The sequence below is a fragment of the Podarcis cretensis genome (genome assembly GCF_951804945.1).
Source record: "Podarcis cretensis genome assembly, chromosome: 6".
NCBI lineage: Eukaryota > Metazoa > Chordata > Lepidosauria > Squamata > Lacertidae > Podarcis > Podarcis cretensis.
The window spans coordinates 90,250,485-90,268,889 of NC_137175.1; the positions used below are offsets into that span (position 1 = coordinate 90,250,485).

The 18,405-nt window shown below is 42.8% G+C and overlaps 1 protein-coding gene across 2 annotated transcripts in view; it reads right to left on the reverse strand.

Moving 5' to 3' along the window:
* HMCN1 (hemicentin 1) overlaps nucleotides 1-18,405 on the reverse strand; it is a 325,809-nt gene that overhangs the window by 205,640 nt on the left and 101,764 nt on the right. The window contains exons 12-18 of one of the 2 annotated variants that reach the window (XM_079980967.1): nucleotides 16,504-16,645; nucleotides 14,500-14,627; nucleotides 12,008-12,121; nucleotides 10,871-11,029; nucleotides 9,336-9,530; nucleotides 2,594-2,692; nucleotides 656-783 (exon numbers count right to left, since the gene is read on the reverse strand). In XM_079980967.1, coding sequence (XP_079837093.1) covers nucleotides 656-783; nucleotides 2,594-2,692; nucleotides 9,336-9,530; nucleotides 10,871-11,029; nucleotides 12,008-12,121; nucleotides 14,500-14,627; nucleotides 16,504-16,645 — 965 coding nt within the window. Of the gene's footprint in view, nucleotides 1-655; nucleotides 784-2,593; nucleotides 2,693-9,335; nucleotides 9,531-10,870; nucleotides 11,030-12,007; nucleotides 12,200-14,499; nucleotides 14,628-16,503; nucleotides 16,646-18,405 lie in introns of those variants that run through there. The other variant, XM_079980966.1, reaches the window with a different exon arrangement.

Below are 18,405 nucleotides of genomic sequence, written 5' to 3' on the forward strand. Positions count from 1 at the left end.
TTTATCTACTTGCACTGGTATGCTTTCGAACTGCTAGGTTGGCAGGAGCTGGGTCAGAGCAACGGGAGCTCACTCCGTCACAGGGATTTGAACTGCCGACCTTCTGATCTGCAAGCCCAAGAGGCTCAGTGGTTTAGACCACAGCGCCACCCGTATTGCATATACAATGTTGTATATATGTGTAAATAAACCATATATAATAGGGACATCACAGTCTCCGCTGTGACTCATTCCCAAAAGGAAACACAAACACCTGGAACCCCTGCAATCTCGCACCGCTCACAGACTGGGGTGGCATGTAACAATATGAAGAGGCTTTTTGGTTGTTCATGCAGGTTCCTTCACTTTTCCCTTTGTGTGAGTCAGCAAACAAGCCAGGAAGTCTTCCATGAACTATAGTTTTCCATTTCCTCTGAACTGGGAAAGAATGGTTAAATGGATCTTGGAACGACTTTGGCCTAATATCCTGGTTTGTTTCAAAGCTGTTAACCATCTGTTAAACCATGATGTAAATCATCTGAACTCTTCCAGCGACTTTCCTAGCTGGCTGCAGAAGTGAAGTTGCCGTATTTCGCAATCTGCTATAATTTTATGCCTTTTGAGATAGTCCCTCTGCCCCAGTAAGCAAAAGACTGGTAATAAAAGAAGCTCTTACCGCCATACTATTTTTAATCCACTTTCGCTCTGGGATAGGGTTGCCTGCCAACAGCACACATGACAGAGTAAGCTGCTGGCCTTCGATAACATTAGCTGCCGCTGGGCTCATTCCAATTAGAGGTGCAACTGTACCAAAGATTTAAAACAGAAACAATAATTGTGCACATTCCCATGAAAATGCAAGAAGAATGCTCTGCCGCAGATGGGGCAGGAATCCCAACAGTGTTTTAAGACGAATCCTGGGCTATAGCACTTATCTCAAAATTAGTTAATTTTAAGAAGAACTATTCTGGATCACAAACAACTTGAAACTTTTATTATTATGTTCGTAATATATTGTAATAACAAATTCCAAGATAAGGTTGGCAGTAATGTGTTGTGATATCTTCCATTTTTATTCCATATTGTAAGACGCCTCACGGTCCTCAGTTAGTAGGCAGGGCATAAATACTACACACGCGCGCGTTTTTAAACAGTTCAGTTCCTGAACAACTTGGAAATTGAACGCTGCAAACCCATAAGTCAGTGCTCTGGTTTGCGAACTTTGCTTCAGCAGCCGAACGTGCTCCTGAGCTTCCATTTTTACTGTTGCGCTGCTAATTTGCACCCCCCCCCATTGTAATTAAAGCTTCCCGCCTTCTGTTTGTACTGTTGTGCCGCTAATTTGCGTGTCCCGCCCCCCTCATCGTAATTGAAGCCTTCTGTTTCCAATTGCAGTGTTCTGAGGTGATATTCGGTGCTTTTGTTTTTGCTATTTTTGTGTTTTTTGCTTGTGCGGCTTTTTCATTTTTGTGACTGTGGTTTGCTCTTCGTTTTATGGGACTCTGACTTGTGACTTCGTTTTTGTGACTTGTTTTTGTGTCTGGAACCCAGTTCAGCGATTGATTGATTGATTGATTGATTGACTATCTGACTGTGGAAATGGATAAAAGCCCCCCACCCAAACAATGACTATCATCAGTGCAGGTAAGAAAAAAATATAATTTTAATTATCTACAATACTGTCTTATTTATTTTATAGTACAGTACATTGATTATTGCTTTCATTTTATGGATCAATGGTTTTGTTAGATAGTAAAATTCATGTTAATTTGGTGTTTTAGGAGTTGTTTTTAATAGTCTGGAATCGATTAATCCGTTCTGCATTACTTTCTATGGGAAAATGCGCCTTGGTTTTGGAACGCTTTGGTTTTGGAACGGACTTCTGGAACGTATTAAGTTTGGGAACCAAGGTACCACTGTGTGTGTGTGTGTGTGTGTGTGTGTGTGTGTTTATTATGAATGAAAACGATTGCTCAACTACATCTGAACCAACCTTTTCTGCAAACACACTGAGTAATTACTTAGCACTACGTTATTCAATTTATGAATTGGACTAACCTTTTTGATATAGTATTTGTTTAATCTTGATATTTTATTTAAGCTATACTTGAATCTAAGTGTGTGTGTGTGGTTTTTTAAAAAAAAACACTTGCAGGAATTTTCTGGTTAAGTGCCTCAACATTAGAGAGATGACAGGAGAGAAATCTAGATAGGACACTATTTTTGCTCTGCTTTCCCAACAACTCATCACTAAGAAGTAAAATCTGATATGGATTTAACACAAATGTGGATTCTAGCATGTGCGCTGTTTCAGAGCCATCATTCAACCCACATTGGCCTGGTTTGGATGTAATGTTAAGCCACGGTTTATTAAACTATTGTTTATTTGATAGTCTGGCTTGTTACCTACAAACAAACCAAACTTGCAAGCTCTGATTGGTGACCAGTATTTAAACCACGGCTTACGTTACCCAAAGCTTAGCACTGCATGCGAACCTAGCCTATATGTAGAAGGCCCAGGAGAAAAATATTATTCTGTTTTGGATACAGTAAGAGAGTTGGACGGGAGTCAGGTAAACCAACCATAACAAATCCCCTATTTTCAGTTAATTACCAAGTCCGGTGACAGTAAGTGTAGCTGGCCGTGAGACAATCTTCCCAAACTGGTTTTCAGCTTCACAGATGTAGGTCCCCTCATCATTGACCCACAAATCTAGAATTATATGAAAGGTTTTAAAAAACAAAAAACAGAATTAGCACTTAACTTTCCAGGAAAAACCCAATGTGTTCATATACAAACGTAAGTAAGTGCAAATGTATCATAAGTATTGTATCATCCACATAAGTATCATCCACAACATAGACTTAGGAGACCAAGCTTTGGGATAAAGGTTATATTTATTAAAAATGTAACAGGATGGTGGAACTCTAAATTAACCAAACAGGAGTCAGCAACCTTTTTCTGCCGGGGGCCAGCCCACCGTCCCTCAGACCATGTGGTGGGCCAGACTATTGGGGGGGGGGGGGAATGAACAAATTCCTATGCCCCACAAATCACCCAGAGATGCATTTTAAAGAAAAGCACACATTCTACTCCTGTAAAAACACCAGGCAGGCCCCACAAATAACCCAGAAATGCATTTTAAATAAAAGGACACGTTCTACTCATGTAAAAACACACTGATTCCCAGACCGTCCGCGGGCCGGATTTAGAAGGCGATTGGGCCGCATCTGGCCCCTGGGCCTTAGGTTGCCTACCCCTGAACCAAAGCAACCAAATTCAAGAGTACAGACAACTGAGGATTTTTTTTCTAACTCTGGTTAGGGAACTATCCCTTCAGTCACCTGGGCAGTCTGTGTGTCTCCAGAAAAGAGTTACAGATAGGTAGCCGTGTTGGTCTGCCATAGTCAAAACAAAATAAAAAAATTCCTTCCAGTAGCACCTTAAAGACCAACTAAGTTAGTTCTTGGTATGAGCTTTCGTGTGCATGCACATATCTGAAGAAGTGTGCATGCACACGAAAGCTCATACCAAGAACTAACTTAGTTGGTCTTTAAGGTGCTACTGGAAGCGTATCTGAAGAAGTGTGCATGCACACGAAAGCTCATACCAAGAACTAACTTAGTTGGTCTTTAAGGTGCTACTGGAAGGAATTTTTTTATTTTGTCCAGAAAAGAGGTGAGAGGAAACGACTCCCTCCTTTTTAGATGAGCCTTGGGTATAAACCCATCACATGCATTGTGACACCCCCAAGTCCCCCCCCCCAAAAAAAACACATAAAGCACTGGCAGATCCCTGAAGGGTGCCCTTAACCCAATAATGCCTCATTATGTCTATAGTTTTTTCTCCCTCACTTCCTCACCTGCCCAGACTCAATGCTCCACAAGCAATGAATCCCAGCCACTGTCATGGAACCCTATCCCTCCCACAGTGGGATGCCAAGAAGCAGATAAACAAGAAGAGTTCTTACCAAGTAGTTTATTCAATATTCACAGAGAGAGACAAAGGAATGCGGTCTCTCTTAGATAATGGCGTTGCTTCAAGAAAAGTCCCACCCACCCCCCAGTCCCTCGTGTTCTACAACAGCCTTGTGTCACTTGATCTGTGCTTTCTGCCTCTGAGCTTTCTGTTCTACTACTCTCAATGCATGCCTGGTCCAGGAGGGGGATCTGGTAAGCTTTCCAAAGAGAGTGAATCTGTCAGGTGTCTCTCCCCTGGTGCTTCTTATTCTTCCTCCTGCTCCTCTCCCAATATTTCCCAGCTTCTGCCCTCTGCGGCTCTGAACTATGACATTCTGCAAACCACTGTTCTAAATCTATAGTTTCCCTCTTCTCTGGGAAGTGCAGAAGAAGAAGAAGAAGAAGAAGAAGAAGAAGAAGAAGAAGAAGAAGAAGAAGAGTAGTAGTAGTAGTAGTAGTTTGGATTTGATATCCCGCTTTATCACTACCCGAAGGAGTCTCCAAGCGGCTAACATTCTCCTTTCCCTTCCTCCCCCACAGCAAACACTCTGTGAGGTGAGTGGGGCTGAGAGGCTTCAGAGAAGTGTGACTGGCCCAAGGTCACCCAGCAGCTGCATGTGGAGGAGCGGAGACGCGAACCCGGTTCACCAGATTACGAGTCCACCGCTCTTAACCACTACACCACAGTGGCTCTGGAGGAGGGGGGACAGTCTCCACAATTCCTCTTCAGTCCAGTCCCTGACAGCCATTCCTCCAATTGCCAACCTAATTAGTCCCAGTGGGGAAACGAGGGGATTCCATCAACCCACCCAAATTCTACTCAGCCCCTTCAAACAGCAACTACCGTATTTTTCCGTGTATAAGATGAGGGTTTTTTTATTATGAGTAAATGTTAAAAATTTGGGTTCGTCTTATACATGGATAGTGCAGAGGGGGGGACGGGCGATTGGGGGCAGCTACGAGCAGGAGATTGTGAGCGGCAATTGGGCGGGTGATTGGTGGCTGTGGCAAGGCCTGCTGGCTATTGCCTGGTACTGCATCTATCGGGCTTGTGATTGGCGGCTGCTTGTGGCAAGCGGGCAGATGGTCGATGACTTTGGTGATGCGTGCGATTAGCAGTGGCAGTCAGGCGTGTGAGCGATTGTTGACAATTCCCCACCACCACCAAAAAAACTCAACAACTGTGGGCAACCCTCCCCCCCAAAAAAGCTTAACCACTCTGGGCAATCTCCCCCCATTTCCTTAATTTTGAGTCCCCCAAAATAGGGGTTGTCTTATACACAGAAAAATACGGTAGGTTTTTTTTTTTTTTAATTTTATTAAAATTTTTGTTAACACAATAGAGAAAAGACAGAATAAACAGAAAAAAAAGACATAAAAAAGAACAAACATAAAATTTAACATCTTGTAATACCCATCTTTTCTTCATCTTTTGGACTTCCTCACATCTCTCGCTCCTGCGTTCCAAATTTATAATACTTTAGCCAGCAACTTATCATCTTGTTTCAATTCTTATTATACACATTTCCAATGTTTTGTCCCTAACTTTGAATATTTTTATCTAGGTCTTAAATATCTAGTTTTAACAGAATGTTTATTCAAAAATTTATTTTTCTCATAAATTTCACTCATTCTCGTAATCTTATCAACTAACTTTATGGGCCCTGTTAATTTCAAATCTCTCATCCTTCTTAACACTCATACAGTTTACAATGTTTTTGTAGATAGTCCTTAAATTTCTTCCAGTCCTCTTCCACAGCTTCTTCTCCCAGGTCTCGGATTCTGCCAGTCATTTCTGCGAGCTCCATGTAGTCCATCAGTTGCATCTGCCATTCTTCCAGCGTGGGTAAATCTTGGTTTTCCAATATTTGGCGACGAGTATCCTTGCTGCTGTTGTTGCATACATAAATAATGTTCGATCGTTCTTTAACACCCTCTGGCCAACAATGCCCAAAAGGAAGGCCTCTGGTTTCTTAGGGAAGGTATACTTAAATACCTTTTTCAGTTCATTATATATCATTTCCCAGAAGGCCTTAACCCTAGGGCAGGTCCACCAGAGGTGGAAGAACGTTCCTTCAGTTTCCTTACATTTCCAACACTTATTATCGGGCAAATGATAGATTTTTGCGAGTTTGACTGGAGTCATGTACCACCTATATATCATTTTCATAATATTTTCTTTCAAGGCATTACATGCCGTAAACTTCATACCGGTGGTCCATAACTTTTCCCAGTCAGCAAACATGATATTATACCCAATATCCTGTGCCCATTTTATCATAGCTTAACCGTTTAATCCTGTGTATTCCACCTCAGCAGCAAGTTATACATTCTTGAAAGTAGTTTAGTCTTAGGTTCTAGCAATTCTGTTTCCAATTTCGATTTTTCCACCTGGAATCCTAGCTTTTTATCCAATTTAAAAGCCTCTTTAATCTGAGCATAATGTAACCAATCTCGCACTTTATCTTTTAGTTTCTCCATACTCTGCAATCTCCAATTGTCTCCATCTCTTTCTAATATTTCCCAATATTTCGGCCATTTGACCTCCATATTGGGTCTTTTCACAGCCTTAGCTTCCATAGGTGATAGCCACCTTGGGGTCTTATTTTCTAATAAGTCTTTATATTTTGTCCAGACATTAAACACTGCTTTCCTTACAATATGGTTCTTGAAATTCTTGTGAATCTTAACCTTGTCATACCACAGATATGCATGCCATCCAAAAGCGTTGTTAAATCCTTCTAAATCTAAAACATCAGTGTTTTCAAGAAGCAGCCAATCTTTCAGCCAGTGAAAAGCTGCTGATTCATAATACAACCTTAAGTCTGGCAGGGCAAACCCCCCTCTTTCTTTAGCATCAGTTAATATTTTAAACTTAATTCTGGGCTTTTTGCCCTGCCAGACAAATTTAGAGAAATCTCTTTGCCACCTCCCGAAACACTCCATTTTGTCCACAATCTGTAAAGTCTGAAAAAGAAACAGCATCCTTGGCAATACATTCATTTTTATAGCAGCGATTCAGCCCAACAAGGAAAGTTTCAATCTTGACCAACTTTCTAAATCCCTCTTAATTTCTAACCAGCACTTTTCATAATTGTCCTTAAATAGACTCAGATTTTTTGCTGTTATGTTCACCCCTAGATATTTTACTTTTTTCACCACATTTAACTCTGTCTCTTTCTGAAACCTTTTTGACTCTGCGGTTGTCAAATTTTTTTCCAGTACCTTAGTTTTTTGTTTATTTAATTTAAATCCCGCCACCCGACCAAACTCTTGAATCAATTGTAATGCCCTTTTCGTACTAGATTCTGGCTCCTGTAAAGTCAAAACTAGGTCATCTGCAAAGGCCTTAAGTTTGTACTGTTTCGCTCCGACCTGAATTCCTTCCACCAACCGGTCCCCTCTAATCATATTCAGGAGCACCTCCAGGACCGAAATAAATAACAGAGGGGAAATAGGGCAACCTTGTTGTGTTCCTTTTTCAATTTTAAACTCTTCTGTCACCACATTGTTAACTATCCATTTGGCCTTTTGTTCTGAATAGATTGCATCTATCCCATTTTCAAATCCCCGTCCCACTCCCATCCCTTCTAAGTTTTTCTTCATAAACATCCAAGAAATGTTGTCAAAGGCCTTCTCCGCATCTATAAATATTAACACTGCTCTTGTGTTAATATTTGTTTGCAGAAGTTCCAAAATATCAATAATATTCCTTGTGTTGGCAAACAAATGTCTTCCTGGGAGAAAGCCTGCCTGATCTTTATGGATCACTTCACTTAAAACCTTTTTAAATCCGTTTGCAAGAATGTCTGCAAAAATTTTGTAATCCACATTAAGAAGGGAGATGGGGCGGTAGTTCTTAAATTGTGTCTTTTCCAATTCTGATTTAGGTATCAATGTGATGAAGGCTTCTTTCCACGTTTCCGGTGCTTTCTTCCCCTCCATAATCTCATTGCAAACCTGCATTAGTGGGTGTATCAAGTAATCTTTCAATGTCTTATAGTATTTGGAGGTAAGCCCGTCAGGCCCTGGAGATTTGCCCAGTTGCATGTTCTGAATGGCAACTTCAATCTCTTGTGGTGCTATTTCACAGTTCAGGATTGATCTGTTTTCTTGAGACAGCCTTGGTAATCCGTTCTTTATCAAAAATTGTTCTATCTCCACCTCATTTTGCGGCCCTTGGGTATATAATTGTTTAAAATATCTCTGGAAACATTTCCTAATGTCCACAGGGTCCTGAATATTTCTTCCTTCAATCTCTAGATTAGTGATCGTATTTAATTTTTGTCTCTTTTTCAACTGCCATGCTAGCAGTTTTCCACATTTATTTGCCGAATCGAATGATCTTTGTTTCATCAACTTAATTTTCCACTCCACTTCTTGATTTATCAATTTGGAGTATTGTGCTTGGTAAAATTTAATTTCTTTCAAAATCTCCCTTGACTTCGGTTTCACTCTTAGCTTCTTCTCGCACTCTTTGATTTTCTCCAAAATCTTATCTTTTTTCTCATTTTGAGCTCTTTTCTTCACAGCGTTCTGTTGTATCAGAAACCCCCTCATCACCGCCTTACTTGCATCCCAGATGATTCTTTTTTCCACCGTAGTGTTCAAATTTATCTCAAAATAGTCCTTCAAAGCTTTTTGGGCCTTTTTGGTAATCTAGAAAAATACGGTAGTTAAATCCCACACGCCATAAAGTGAGAGGTGAAGGTTGCCACGAAACAGCGAAGGCCACTGGACACTGCTTGGGCAGTATTTCTTTCTACAGGTATGCAAGGGTATTCAGTACCTGCACCTTTTAAAAAATAATAATGTGGCACTTGCTGTAACAACTTCATGGTGAATACGCTAACCCATATTCATTTCTGAATTTAATCCAGATGCAATGTTTCTAAGTTTTATTGTGTTACTTATTGGATTTCCCACGGAAATTGTGAATCCAGATTACAGTGGTACCTCGGGATACACGCTTCAGGTTACAAACGCTTCAGGTTACAGACTCCGCTAACCCAGAAATAGTACCTCGGGTTAAGAACTTTGCTTCAGGATGAGAACAAAAATCGCATGGCGGCGCGGCACGGCAGCAGCGGGAGGCCCCATTAGCTAGCTAAAGTGGTGCTTCAGGTTAAGAACAGTTTCAGGTTAAGAACGGACCTCTGGAACGAATTAAGTACTTAACCTGAGGTACCACTGTACATGGATAAATAATATGAGATGGCATTCTTGATAAGGTCAATATCGCCCTGACACTGTGACCAAGCCCACCATAAACTGCTGTGTGGACGCGCCATGTGGAAGCACTCTACCTTAAATAATGATTTACGTATTATGCACTATTTTTTTCTTTGCCTTTTACACACACAGGTATATGTATATACAGGTATATGTCTACCTACTGTTAAAAGAAAGTCCGCCTGTTCTGAGTTGACTGATGGAACTAACTGCAAGATGCCTTGAGAAAAGCGGGGCGCCGTCCAGTCGTTGCCACTTCACCTTTGGTTCCGGGTACCCATGAACATAGCAAGCCAATGTCACATTTGAGCCAATATCCACAGATTCATCACTGGGCTCTTGTGTGAAAACTGGGGGAGCTGTGAAAGGGGATATACAGGGAAATAAACATCAGAAATCAGTAACGGTTGTATAGCTTCGGTATTTATTTTGAAATGACAGCTGAGTGACCCAAGCACTCCACTTTGATATCTCGTAACGTGCGACAGCTGGGCCATTCAGTGGGATCCTATGAATGAGACATTACTGGACAGGAAAGACCCTGATTCAAAACCATGCTTGGTCATGAACTTGTTGGGTAGTCCTGACTAGCTCTTGGGTCAAATCCCCCTATAGGTTAGCAAGGTCAACAGAGCAGCAGAGAGGACAAGCATTTTAACTAAAGCACTGTATTTTTCGCTCTATAGGACACACCGGACCATAGGAGGGGGAGAACAGGGGGAAAAAATTCTCCCCCTCTCTGCTCAGCGCCCCGAGAAACGGAGCCCCTTCCATTTCTCCTCCCGCTTCGCTGAAGGGGCGCTGTGCAGAGAGGGAAAACTGTGCAGCACCTCTCCAGTGAAGCGAAGCCTGGAGAGCAAGAGGGATCGGTGTGCACTGACCCCTCTCGCTTTCCAGGCTTCAGACGGCTATCCACAAGCCTTCAGAGCGCAGCGGGAACTCCTGCTGCACTCTGAAGGCCTGCGGATAGCTGTGGATAACTGCCTGAAGCCCCCAGAGCGCAGCGGGCATTCGCGCTGTGCTCCCGGGGCTTCAGGCTTCAGCCGGCCATCCGCAAGCCTTCGGAGCACGGCAGGAACTCCTGCTGCAGTCTGAAGGCTTGCAGATAGCTGCTTGAAGCCCCCGGAGTGCAGCGGGAGTTCAGGGGCTTCAGGTGGCTTCAGCGAAAGCAACGCAAAGCCTCCAGAGTGCGGGGGGAGCTCTCCCTCTGCGCTTCGGAAGTTTACGTTGCTATCGCTGAAGCCAAGGAGCCTGCATTCATTCCATAGGACGCACACACATTTCCCCTTCATTTTTGGAGGGGGGAAGTGCGTCCTATAGAGCGAAAAATACGTTACTTTTTGCATGCTTGAAGTACTGCATGAAATTGCACCTGATGTGATTGCGATGACAGGCGACTGGCAGCTGAATTGCTCCAACCACCTGTCAAATTTGGACCATAAAGCTGGTCCTGATTAGGATCTGTCCTGTGGAGCCAAAAATGTCCCACACTCGTGGTATAAATGATAGTATGTCATATTAATAAACTTAGAAACTAGAAGCCACCACCCACCCAAGATTGGAAAACCCCATTCCACTCGCACACATATCTCATTGGGCCCCAAACAATGTGAATGATACTAATCAACAATATGCATGAGTTTATTTTAGATCATCTTGCACAGTTTGCATGTGTCTATTCTGAAGCCATTATGCTTACAGCCAACATCCAGGGTTATCTTGCCAGATGCACTTCCTGCAATATTGGTTGCGACACACATATAGTCACCAGCATCCAAGTCTTGCGTTTCCTGAATCTTCAGGACTCCCTGGTGGAAGTCAATAATAAGAAAGTCGGATGCCCTCAACTCTAAATCGCCTAGATCCAGGCAAAAAGGAACAAGAGCAGGAAGTTAAAAACATAGACTTGTTTATTCAATAAGTCAAAATAGCTTTTTCATTTCTTTTTGAAACAGCGAGTGCTTCACTACAAGCATCCAGATGAATATAATGGAGAGAACACAGAACAGAACTAGGAGTTGTGTGCCACTGAAGTGCTATTTGATGCAACTGTAGTTCTCTAACGTTTACTACATTTACAACTTTCGAATTTGGGTCCGTCCCCATAAGCAGCTGGAGTGGTAATTTCATTAGATTCGCTTCTCGCCCTCGATTCATGACACACTTCATTCACAGTAAGATGGCCTATCCATGTTAGCAAGTCTGTGATATCCATTTCAAGCTGTCCTTAAGTGCTACAGTTTTACCTCATGGGGGAAATTAGTTGCACAATCAGATAACAAAACTGGATATAGGAATATCACAAGGTTGGCGAAAGTACAGAAATACCCCTAACTCAAGAGGAGGAGGAGGAAGAAGAGGACGAGGACAAGGACGAGGAAGAAGAAGAAGAAGAAGAAGAAGAAGAAGAAGAAGAAGAAGAAGAAGAATTTATTATTCATTATTTATACCCTACCCATCTGGCTGGGTTTCTCCAGCCACTCTGGGTCTCCCCAGCCACTCTGGGCGGCTCCCAACAGAATATTAAAAACTCGATAAAGCATCAAACATTAAAAGCTTTCCTAAACAGGGCTGCCTTCAGATGTCTTCTAAAAGTCAGATAGTTGTTTATTTCCTTGACATCTGATAGGAGGGCATTCCACAGGGTGGGCGTCACTACCGAGAAGGCCCTCTGCCTGGTTCCTTGCAACCTCACTTTTTGCAGTGAGGGAACCGCCAGAAGGCCCTTGCAGACGGACCTCAGTGTCCGAGCTGAACGATGGGGGTGGAGACGCTCCTTCAGATATACTTATTTTAAAAGAAGCTAAGCCAAACAATATCAGTTTAGGAGAAGTACCTTTAAACCATTTAACCCGTGGAGGTGGGACTCCTGTACTTTTGCATTCCATTACGGTGGTGTCTCCAAGAGCAATTAGCAGTTCACTTTGGACTACCGTCAGTTTAGGAACTTCTGCAAGGGAACAAGACGAGAGACACTGAAATATGAAACTATTTGTCAACTTCTTTGGTAAACTGGGCAAGGTATATCCTGATTCTTAGCAATACTATAATAATAATAATAATAATAATAATAATAATAATAATAATAATATAATTTATTATTTATACCCCGCCCATCTGGCTGGGCCTCCCCAGCCACTCTGGGCGGCTTCCATAAAAACCAAAAATACAGTAAAATATCACACGTTAAAAACTTCCCTAAACAGGGCTGCCTTAAGATGTCTTCTGAATGTCAGGTAGTTGTTTATCGCTTTGACATCTGCTGGAAGGGCGTTCCACAGGGCGGGCGCCACTACCGAGAAGGCCCTCTGCCTGGTTCCCTGTAGCTTTGCTTCTCGCAATGAGGTAACCGCCAGAAGGCCCTCAGCGCTGGACCTCAGCGTCCGGGCAGAATGATGGGGGTGGAGACACTCCTTCAGGTATACTGGACCGAGGCCGTTAGGGCTTTAAAGGTCAGCACCAACACTTTGAATTGTGCTCGGAAACATACTGGGATTCCAAAACGTAGTCGTTCTAATGTCTAGACAATATATCAAACTGAGGGAGGGTGCACTGTCTCAAATATGATACTAAACTATTTCATAATAATTATACACTGGATGAAGTTGCCTTTTTTCTTTTTCTTTCTTGTCCACACATTCCACTTATTTGGCAGTAGAATCTAACCTGAATCCAAAATGTTTAATGGATTCTTATATGCGTGTGTTCACAAAGGAATGAATGGCCAGGAGCAATGGCTCAGTAAACAACATAGGAGGTTGCAGTTCTGACCCATGGCATCTCTAGCTGTTGTTCTCAGGTAACCAAACTGGGAAAGACCTCAGTCTTGAAGAGACATTGGCACTCAAAATGAACAATAAAGGTAAAGGTAAAAGGACCCCTGACCATTAGGTCCAGTCGTGACCGACTCTGGGGTTGCGGTCCTCATCTCACTTTATTGGCCGAGGGAGCCGGCGTACAGCTTCGGGGTCATGTGACCAGCATGACTAAGCCGCTTCTGGTGAACCATAGCAGCGCACGGAAATGCCGTTTACCTTCCCGCTGGAGCGGTACCTATTTATCTACTTGCATTTTGACGTGCTTTCGAACTGCTAGGTTGGCAGGAGCAGGGACCGAGCAATGGGAGCTCACCCCGTCACGGGGATTCGAACCGCCGACCTTCTGATCGGCAAGTCCTAGACTCTGTGGTTTAACCCACAGCGCCACCCGCGTCCCTTAAAATGAACAATAGGAGAGTGGTAATTATAATTATAATATAATATATAAACGAACAATAGGAGACTGGTAATCTGACTCAATATAGGCTTATTTCTATGTTCAATTATTCACAAACCTATCTTCAACATTCACACACTTTCAACTTTCTAATTAATTGTGATTAGCAACTATTAAAGAAAGTGTGTGATGGAACCCACCGAGAGCAGTAAAGTACAACATTCCTTGTTTTGCTAGAGTGGACATGCAAGGGAATGTTTGGTCCAGCCAGTCGGAACTTCCTCTTCCTCCTGGCCTGGAGCAACCTTCCTTGCATGTGACTAGTGGGTGGGCGTGACCTTTCCAGACCTGGTAAAAGGCCAAGTCACGCTGTTTCTCTCTCTCTCTCTCTCTCTCTCTCTCTCTCTCTCCCTTTCGTCCTGCCTGCTTCCTGCATCACCTGGACTGTACCGCTGGCTGCCATAGCAGTTCCCCAGGTCATCTCCCAAACAGGGTAAACCTGTTTGTACATGTTTGTAACTTTAAGTCTAAAGTTCTGGCATCACACTGTGTTCTGCCTGATCATACATAAAACTACTTCTTGTTACTTATGAATAAGACTGTGGCGTCTTTCTTCTTTTAGGAGGGATTCAAAAGGGGTATTATCAGGAATACAGCGGTACCTCAGGTTACATACGCTTCAGGTTACACACTCCACTAACCCAGAAATAATGCTTCAGGTTAAGAACTTTGCTTCGGGATAAGAACAGAAATCGGGCTCCAGCGGTGCGGCAGCAGCAGGAGGCCCTGTTAGCTAAAGTGGTGCTTCAGATTAAGAACAGTTTCAGGCTGAGAACGGACCTCCGGAACGAATTAAGTACTTAACCCGAGGTACCACTGTATTAGAATATATCTCAATCTGGACATGCTAGATTAATTGCTTATTGTCTTAAGAAACTCGCACGAGTTTGCAACCGGCTTTCTGCTGCGTAAGAAGGTGAATGTACTCTGCTAAGTGAAGAAACTTGCCAGCGCAAGTTAGGAAGGATATCAATAAACAATATATCCTCTCCTGCCACCCTCAACATTCCCGCAGAAAGCAGCCAACTACATTTTGTTTCTTATGATACTTGCCAATGTAAGTAAGGATAGACGTCTCTTTGGCCGTTCCAGCAGCATTACTGGCCAAACAGCCATAAAGTCCTGCATCTTTCTGGATTGCCTTTTTTATAGTTAAGGTGCCTTCAGGATTTAACCTATACCTGCGGGAGGAAAAAAGCATCCACAGAAACTGGAAGTGACTATGACAACTGTGATATTACGAAAGTTAAAACATCGGGGCATCATGGCAAGAGGGGACTTCCACAGATGTTCTATGGGTAAAGAACATGTGTCCCCCACATTCTCATTCTAAATATGATTACTTTTATAATAGGCCACTTCAGAAAATATAAAAACATTCTGGAGGGGAAGCTAAGCGTATTTGCTATTTAGTTAACTACCGTCACCATGATTTCACAGCTAACAAAAGAAGACATTGACTCCACAAGGAGCCTCTGAATCTGTCGCTTGTATCCTTTTTGCCCAGGCCTCAGAAAACGCCAGAACAGGACCTATTTCAACAGCACTCTATCACCTGGTAGCCTACTGTACACAGACAAAAAAGAAAAACAACACTTCTATTAACATGGGGATAATTTAAACTGCTTACCTGTCTTTGGAAAATCCCCATAAAGGTAAAGGGACCCCTAACCATTAGGTCCAGTTGTGACCGACTCTGGGGTTGCAGCGCTCATCTCGCTTTATTGGCCGAGGGAGCCAGCATACAGCTTCCGGGTCATGTGGCCAGCAAGACCAAGCTGCTTCTGGTGAACCAGAGCAGCGCACGGAAACGCCGTTTACCTTGTCGTTACCTTGCACTTTGACGTGTTTTCGAACTGCTAGGTTGGCAGGAGCAGGGACTGAGCAACGGGAGCTCACCCCGTCACGGGGATTCGAACTGCCAACCTTCTGATCGGCAAGTCCTAGGCTCTGTGGTTTAACCCACAGCACCACCCGCGTCCCTCCCGGAAAATCCCCATAGTACTCTCTATTTGTGCCAGTGGAACACTAGTACGCAAGGAGAGAGAGGTGATCAGTATAACCCACCGGTCGGCAAGGTTTACCTCGCCCGGGCCAGTTCACTCCAGCAAAGATCACTCTGTGGGCTGGATCACGTGCGCACCTGAATGCGCACACCCACAATTTCCGGCGTCTGCTTCTGAACAGAGGCGATTTTCGGTGTCTGCGCAGACGCAATTTCTGGCACAGCGGAAGTGAGTCCCCATGCTGCGCTGCTTTAGCGCAGTGCGTTGGGACTCGCTGAGTGGGCGGCTCGATTCGGGGGCGGCTTGTAGGCCAGTTAAACGACCCCCGTGGAACGCTTGTGGCCCATGGGCCTTAGGTTGCCTACCCGTGGTATAACCCTTCATGGAATTCAGGTAGCACCCTTCCTGTAATTCAGTGCTTTTTGGCAAGCCAGCATTATCTGAAATAGGGGGATTTATTTATTTGCTATATTTGTTAATTGCTCACAGAGTGAACCAATGCCACTTTAAGAATGCCCCAAAAAATAAACCTAAAAACACAGCTACAGTATACAGATAAAAGCCAGGACTTACAGATCCCACCTCACTAGCTACGTAATTTTATTTGTATGCTACGCCTTTCCACAGTTCAAACCATGCTCTCAAGGTGGCTTGCAATAAGAAAATAACACATAAATGCAGCATGACAGAAGTAGTCATGATAAACGAATCGTTAAAAAAGACACAACCCAACTGAACAGTAAAAGAAGCCACAATAACACCCTTCAAATTAAAGATGCTGCAAGATGAGAGAGCATTCCGTAAGTGGGGGCTGCCACTGAAAAAGCCCGATCTCATGTTGGCAACCTCTGAAACTCCCAGGGAGGAGGCACACAAATAAGGGCCTCAGAAGATGACTGTGGGATCAAACAAGGGCCTTCGTTCATCAGATTTCACAACGCAACATTTTCAGTCAAGGATGTTTCATGATCACCCCCTACACACACACACACACACACACACACACACACCATTTGAAGACAAGGATATGGGTAAAAAGATATGCATATACCTGTGGGAGCCCATGAGAAACATATCGTTGTGTGTCCACACGACTGTTGGCTTTGGATAGCCAGTTGCAGAACAACCAATGGAGACCTCAGATCCTTCAGTAAATGACTGGTTCTTGGGCGAGACAACAGCCTTGGGTGGTTCTGTTACATAAAATGAAACATAAATATGTCTTTTCAAACGTTATCTTATTACCGGACATCTGTAGACAGGGAGTTTTAACATGACTCCCCCTTCATCAACATTCTGAAGTGGTACAAATCCAGGAATAGCTTTATCGTATTAGTAGCTCTGAGTCAGATCAGTATTCAAGCTAACTCAATAAATTCTCCTTATTGGCCAAAGAGCACACAGTGCGCATGATTTGTAGGTGTTGAGCCTGGGCTTTTACACGTATAAACATGTCCTCTAGCATTGCAACATTGGCATTATCTGCTGGACCATCATCTTTAAAACTCGAATACATAAACACAACACAATGGGATTATTGTGATTTGTTTCGTGAGCTATTCCTTGCAACTTGAGATTCAGTTGAGAGTCCCCTCCACAAGTAGTTGGCGCTAATGACAAAAGAAACAAGTTTTTAGGAAGAATTCTGCTTCCTAAATTACAAAAGGCTTTTCCACTGGGAACATACAATAAAGACCTCAGAGTATCAGCTTTCCACCATTTCTTTTCACATTTCAGCAGATTGTTATCTTTCTTTCTAAACAAGGACATTGGTATGGTGATAGTGCAAAACCATTGGCGTATAAATGCAAAGGCTTGCTTCTGGTGCTTGAATAGACTAGTTTTATGTGCCTGCTGCAGGAAACATCAGTGTATTATAACAAGAGCAAAGAACTTATAAGCAAAGTGATGGGCTATGCTGAATCAGCAAAGCTAATGGCTAAAATAAGCAAATTTAACAATGTTTAGGAAAGAATGGAAGTCTTTTTTGGACTATTTAAAAAATTTTTATAATATGATCGATTCGTGAGCAGGATTTGAACTGTGAGCAACAGAAAGAATTAGAGATTATATTACTATGGTTATTATATAAAAGAGTTAAGCAAGGGGGTAGAATAAAAAAATCACCATGGAAAACGGGATGGGAAGTCAATAAAACGAAAGAAAAAATTATTACGTATCGGAATTTTATGTGAAATTTGTGAAAATTAACAAAATGTGTTGTTGTTTTTAAAAAAGCTAAAGTAAATGTGATTTGCATGCCGTGTAAAGCACGAAGCAGTTTTAAATTGCTCTACAAATGGTGAGAGGAAAGACATAACTGACAGACTAATCAAGTTGGACTGGAATCAAATCCAGATAGTTTATATATTCCATGTATATGGCAGAACTGTTTTGAACTGTTTTGCCATGTGGAAAGCTGCCGGGGCTATTTTTTAAACATTTCAAATGTTGCCAAAACAGACTGGAGGATGCTTTAAAAGCTTTGTGGGTTTGAAGAAGAGCTACTCTTCTGTTGACCTTAGGAAACTGAGATTGGCTCAAATGGGAGGACACACTGTGCCTGAAAAGCACCGCTTCTGTCAATACCCTGTTATTCTATTACATAGTGAAGGAGGTACCCAGAAATAATGGATTAAGAAACACATTTTGCACATTATAGGGGTTTGTCCCGTGGTAAGTCAACAAAGCATGCTGCAAGATGACATCTGGCAGCAATTACCAGCTTTGTTTTCTGTCCCAGCAGTAGCCAGTGACACAACAAGGACAAAGAGTCAATGGGGATGTTTTTCTCTCATGGCAAGTTTGCTTTCTTCATGAGGGGTAGAAAACGCCTCACATTCCACGTACAACATTGCCACCTTTTCCCAAATGCCCATCATACCTCTGGGGTAATCTTTCTTTCACCGAAAATATTTTGATTTTGGGGGGTTTATACACAAACACAAAGAGA